Source organism: Alexandromys fortis, unplaced genomic scaffold (genome assembly GCF_014885135.2).
Source record: "Alexandromys fortis isolate MF-2015 unplaced genomic scaffold, M_Fortis_MF-2015_v1.1 scaffold_60, whole genome shotgun sequence".
In the NCBI taxonomy this organism is placed as follows: Eukaryota; Metazoa; Chordata; class Mammalia; order Rodentia; family Cricetidae; genus Alexandromys; species Alexandromys fortis.
The window spans coordinates 7,806,133-7,812,172 of NW_026067946.1; the positions used below are offsets into that span (position 1 = coordinate 7,806,133).

The 6,040-nt window shown below is 47.4% G+C and overlaps 1 protein-coding gene across 4 annotated transcripts in view; it reads left to right on the forward strand.

The window, feature by feature from the left end:
* The window catches only part of Sema6a (semaphorin 6A), a 124,000-nt gene extending 118,277 nt beyond the window's left edge, over positions 1-5,723 (forward strand). For all 4 annotated transcript variants that reach the window (XM_050149239.1, XM_050149241.1, XM_050149243.1 and 1 more), the window contains one exon: positions 1,442-5,723. In XM_050149239.1, coding sequence (XP_050005196.1) covers positions 1,442-2,643 — 1,202 coding nt within the window. In that variant the 3' untranslated portion in view covers positions 2,644-5,723. The remainder of the gene's footprint in view (positions 1-1,441) is intronic.
* The last annotated feature ends 317 nt before the right edge of the window (positions 5,724-6,040 follow it).

The following is a 6,040-nucleotide window of genomic DNA, read 5'->3' on the forward strand; positions in this document are numbered from 1 at the left end:
CGTGATCCTCCAGCTAGGTCCTCTGGGTTTCTAAACCATCACTTTAGAATCAAAATATTTCAGTAGAAACCCCCTCCTGACAGAGCTGTGTCTCTTCTAGGTCTGGGCTGTGACATTTCAAACATTAACAGCGACAATCAGCAGAAGTTTAAGGGAGGAGTGGTATGAGTTTGGGGATGGATAGATTTTTATTTCATTTCATTTCAATTCGATGCCACTGACACTTGCCAGCAAAATACATGAAACATATTCCAGAAAGAGTTGGTTTAGCAGGTGAAAAATGTGTCTCCAGAGACCAGACAAGGTACCTTTTCTGTCTTGCCGTCTTTCCATAATAGGAACAGTGTTTACATTTCCCCCACGCGGAGCCTCTAATGTATTCGTGTTCTTTCGCTCTCCAGAGGCAGGGGCGGAAGTCTTGGGGATTTTATTTTTTATTTTAGCTACCGGCATCAAGCACTTAGGATCTGAGGCTTGTGGTGTCTGTTCACACTTGGTATTAAAAAAATAAAAGCTTCAGTGTTTTTGCATTTGATTAGAGCCGCTCAGCTTGGTGGCTGATTAAGCAGGATAGAAAAAGCAAGTCCGCCCCCCCCCCCCAGAAATGAGGCTTCTTGGTTAATGTAGTAGAAGATAATAGTCGGAGGTAGCCACTGAATTTTTATGAAATCGACAAGATCAGCTCTGCTGAAGAATCTCGTGGTGACGGCAGAACCCTAAGAGTAATAATGGGACCTGACACTCTACAAGCCGGCAGCGGCCCCTGACTTAAATATTCTTTCCGTTCTGCCGCATATTTACCTGAAATTGAGTGCGGGGGGGGGGTTCCTTTTTGATGCAAAATAAATGTAAATATTGTAACCTGCGAGCCTGAGCTATTTTTCACTGTGGTGACATAAACCCTCTCTCCTCTTGTCGCTTCAGAAGCAAGCATGCCTTTCTCCAGACAGCCCCTGTTGTCACAGGCAGGCCGCAGAAAAGCCTGAATGGGAAGCGGGGATTGTTATGTGATTTGTTCATTTAACATGCATAAAATCGTCGCAGCTTCTTCCTGACTCAGAGTAGCTCATTTATTCTAATTCTATAGAAGGTGCAAAAGATCAAAAGGAAACGACAGATAAATAAATTTTAAACCTGCCATCGTCCTTAGAAAGAAGTTGAAAAATCACGTGCCAGAGAGAACGAAAGCCGCCAAGAGGACAGCAAATAAAATTAATTTACATACGGCCCAGGGCTGGCTGGGGTGGTATGGGGGCAGGGAGGATTAATTAGCTAATGTTTGGCAAGCTGTACCCTGCAGACAAGCTATGCAGAGGTGCTGCTGACACTTATTTTTGTTATTATTTAACAGTGTGATTGCCGAACACCAGTATGCCTCACAGTACGACTTTTGTTTGTTTGTTTGTTTGTTTCTTAATGCCATGTGCGGTGTCTATTACAGGAGTGATTCGGGAAAGTTACCTCAAAAGCAACGACCAGCTCGTTCCTGTCACCCTCTTGGCCATTGCAGTCATTCTGGCTTTTGTCATGGGGGCCGTCTTCTCGGGCATCACCGTGTATTGTGTGTGCGATCACCGGCGCAAAGATGTGGCAGTAGCGCAGCGCAAAGAGAAAGAGCTCACCCACTCGCGTCGGGGATCCATGAGCAGTGTCACCAAGCTCAGTGGCCTCTTTGGGGACACCCAGTCCAAAGACCCAAAGCCCGAGGCCATCCTCACGCCACTCATGCACAACGGCAAGCTGGCCACGCCTAGCAACACGGCCAAGATGCTGATCAAGGCTGATCAGCACCACCTAGACCTCACCGCCCTGCCCACCCCAGAATCCACCCCGACGCTGCAGCAGAAGCGGAAGCCCAACCGCGGCAGCCGCGAGTGGGAGAGGAACCAGAACCTCATCAATGCCTGCACCAAGGACATACCCCCTATGGGCTCCCCTGTGATTCCCACGGACCTGCCCCTTCGGGCCTCCCCAAGCCACATCCCCAGTGTGGTGGTCCTGCCCATCACGCAACAGGGCTACCAGCATGAGTATGTGGATCAGCCCAAAATGAGCGAGGTGGTGGCCCAGATGGCTCTGGAGGACCAGGCTGCCACGCTGGAGTATAAGACCATCAAAGAGCATCTGAGCAGCAAGAGTCCCAACCACGGGGTGAACCTTGTGGAGAACCTGGACAGCCTGCCCCCCAAAGTTCCACAGCGCGAGGCCTCCTTGGGCCCCCCGGGAGCCTCACTGTCGCAGACCGGCCTCAGCAAGCGGCTGGAAATGCACCACTCCTCCTCCTACGGGCTTGAGTATAAGAGGAGCTACCCCACGAACTCGCTCACGAGAAGCCACCAGTCCACCACTCTCAAAAGAAACAATACTAACTCCTCCAATTCCTCCCACCTCTCCAGGAACCAGAGCTTTGGCCGGGGAGACAACCCGCCTCCCGCCCCGCAGCGGGTAGACTCCATCCAGGTGCACAGCTCCCAACCCCCTGGCCAGGCCGTGACTGTTTCGAGGCAGCCCAGCCTCAATGCCTACAACTCACTGACGAGGTCGGGGCTGAAGCGCACCCCCTCGCTAAAGCCAGACGTACCCCCCAAACCCTCCTTTGCTCCCCTTTCCACATCCATGAAGCCCAATGATGCGTGTACATAATCCCTGGGGTTGGGGGCCAGGCGTCGAAGCATCAGACGAGGCGGAGGCAGCCATCCAGCTCAGCAAGGTCTCCACTGCCTCGAGTATCCACCCGACCAAGATGGCCCTGGAGGAGTTGAGGACGCTGGGTCCTCCTCCCTGGGACGCAGGGACCCTCTTGAAAATCAGGCCATGTGGTTTGGTGAAGGGTTAGCAACAGCCACCTCCATTATCTCTTCACACTCGCCCACATCGTACAGCAGGTCGGACTCACAGGAGACTTCAGTATCGTCAAGAACATGAGCCAAAAGCACATCCGCACCCCATCGCCACATGAACACACATGCACACCCCACACTCACATGCGCGCACCACACACACGTAAACACACATCCACACACACGCAGGGGTGAACAACATTTTGTCCCTGACCTCACGGGACGTTACCAAACTGGGTTAAGCATTCGAAACTTTAAAACACAAACACAGTTTTTCAAAAAATAAAAAATAAAAAAAAAAACAAGAAAATTAAAAAAAAACAAAAACAAAAACAAATTTAAAGAATTCATTGATAATTCTAACTCAGACTTTAACAATGGCAGAAGTTTACTATGCGCAGATACTGTGAAATGCCCACCAGTGTTACAACTTTATTCTAGCAGGTAAATGCCATGTTGGGCAACCTTGTCATAGATTTCTGCTCCTCTTCGCTTTTAATGAATAACGTGACCGTTAACGCAAGTAACTCTTATTTATTGTTCGCCCATTTCTTTTTCCTTAAGGAAAAGACTCTTCCCAATGCCACCGTATGAACAGCTCTGCAGAAACCCGTGGAAAGTTAAACTATTTAACGTGAAATCCATTAACTGGAATAATTGAGTTTATTTTTACAATAAATTCACTCAGTAAATAAGTTGGAGCTGGAATTCTGAGCTTTGTGTTTAGACGATCGGGTCAGTAGCTGAAGGGCAGTGCTAAGAGGGGAATATTTGTTTAAATCTCCTAGTTAATTTGTCAGTTGGATCTCTGGCCAAGGGGAAAAAAAAAAAAAACGTTTAAAAATCCTTCCAGATCCTAACTACTCACTGGGACAGAAATGTTTCGAATGGTACCTATGCTCCATTGCCGAAAACATGGCTTTGTCTGAGGCTCCCACTGTCAGGATGGCACCAGCTTGTGAAGCCCCCGCCCCCATCTCATTTCACCTACAATGTGAGACAGCAAACAAAAATCCACAAACTGTGTGAACTAATTAATATGCTGGCTGCTACCTTGCATAAATTAATGATTTGGTCACACGGGTGTTTCGTGGGTTACATCTGTGAATAGCCTGTTTTCCACATGTAAATTTGTGCCTTACACCCTGAGTTGTACACACTTGTAAACTGTCGTTATGATCAACTTTGTTTTTCTTCCTACCTGAGATAAATGCAGCTATTTATTTAAGCCCCACCCTTCACTCAGCCCCTCTGGAAGACTGGATCAAGCGGATGGAAAAAGAATTGCAGTAGCAAGGGTCGTAAGGCCGAAGGCTGGGTGACACCTTCTAGTTCACGATGCCTTCAGGTGTGCAACTCCAACCACCCTTGGCTGTGCTGCAAGCATGGACCCCCAGTGTTGTGGGTGGCAAACCCCTTTCCCAGCGCGCTCTGCTCCCCTTAGATTCCCAGATCATTTCAAAATGGTGACATCCTCCTGAGCCAGCAGAGAAGGGACTGAAGTCCCTCCCGGCCGTCATTTCTGCCGTGTCCACTGACGGAAGAAGAACATGCTGCGGTGGTTAGGGAGGCAAATGGGAGGAGTCTCCAAGCTGTGCCTTCAGCACACCCGTGCAATGCACAGAGGAAAGAAGGAAATAGATGGGGCAGGCTGGTCCCTGCTGCGATTAATGGGTACCCCCAAAAACAAGGCAAACCACAATGGATGCTGCAGCATCCTTCTCTGGGGCAAAGGTTTTTTTTTTTTTTTTTTTTTTTTTTTTTTTTTTTTTTTTTTTTTTTTTTTTTTTTTTTTTTTTTTTGTTTCGTTCTGTTTTGTTTTGAATTCCTTTACCTGTTTGTTGTTTGTAGAGGGTTGGGAGCGGGTAGTGTGTGTGTGTGTATGTGTGGTTTGTTTATTTTTCCCCCCTTGTTTTTCTTTTGCTAAAGCACACAGAAGGAACCTTTGTTTACTCCATTACAAACAAAAGAATTGTCCGCACACTGTAAACCATGAGCATTGTTTTCATATAAACAGTTCATTCGGTGGTCTCTTCGTCTCTTTCTTTTTCCAATTTGGTCTGGACTTAGTGTGTCTTAAAAATAAAATAATAAACTTTCAGAAAAAAAAAAAGATTGACAAAGACCAATTTTGAATTGGTTAGTTACTGTGTTGTGTCTACAATCAGAGCAGTCACCCGGCGCCTGGAGCTTACAGCTGAGGACAGGTGCACAGCCCTATGTCCCAAGAGTCCCTTGGCAGATCAGTGAGGCTGTTGTTCGGGGTACAGAAGACGTCATTGGGCTGTATTTTGTCCTTTAGTGGAGCCATTGTTCCTGACCTATAACCATTGTGCCCTGAGAGCACGAAGACTTTCTAGAAACAGATTCTGTCCCCTCCCTTGCCTTTTCTCTGCAAATACAAACATCAGAAAGGTGATAGGTGCCCAGTCACCCTGTGACCTTGTGACCGGTCTTTGATTCCCAAGAGTATTGTGTACCCCCCCCCCCCCAGGTAATGGGCATCATTGCCTCAGCTGTGTTAAGGAGACCTGCATCAAAACCCACATCCCTGCATCCCACAACCCATCCTTTTCGGTGTTCACCCCACAGTACCACATGTATCGAGCTGGTCTTTAGCATTTAAGTGTCCCTCTCCTTTTCTGCCCTCACCCTGTGCTGGGGGTTTATCCACAAACCTGAGCGTGCCTTTGCTTTCTACCCTGCTAGACACCGTAGACGCCACGAACTCGGACTTACATCCGTTGTACAGTTGTACAAACTACTGTGATGTCACCAGTTTCCCTTCCGTCTCTACACACCCTAACATCTGACAGTTTAATGTATGCTGTGGGAAAAAAAAGAAGAAAAGAATGAAAAAGAAAGGGGAGAAGAAAGAAAAAGCAAGGAAGGGGCTCTTTATTACTCATGAGTAATAAAACCAGACTGTTCTACGTTATCTTTTGTGTTCCGAATGCTTCTGTTTATGTCTTCAATTTTCTTTTTTTTTTTTTTTAAGCCCTTTTAGGATACGATTTTCTTTCTTCCAGCTCTACCTGGTGTCTGCAGTACAAACGTAGTTAAACATATTTGTTTTGCAGTATCCTCCCCCTGCTCCCTCCACCCAACTTATTGATGTGTTTCCTCTGCCTGCACCCAGCCTGGAGCAGGATGTTAGCAGAAGCCTCTGTAATTAAAAGGCAAAACACGCACTGACTCCC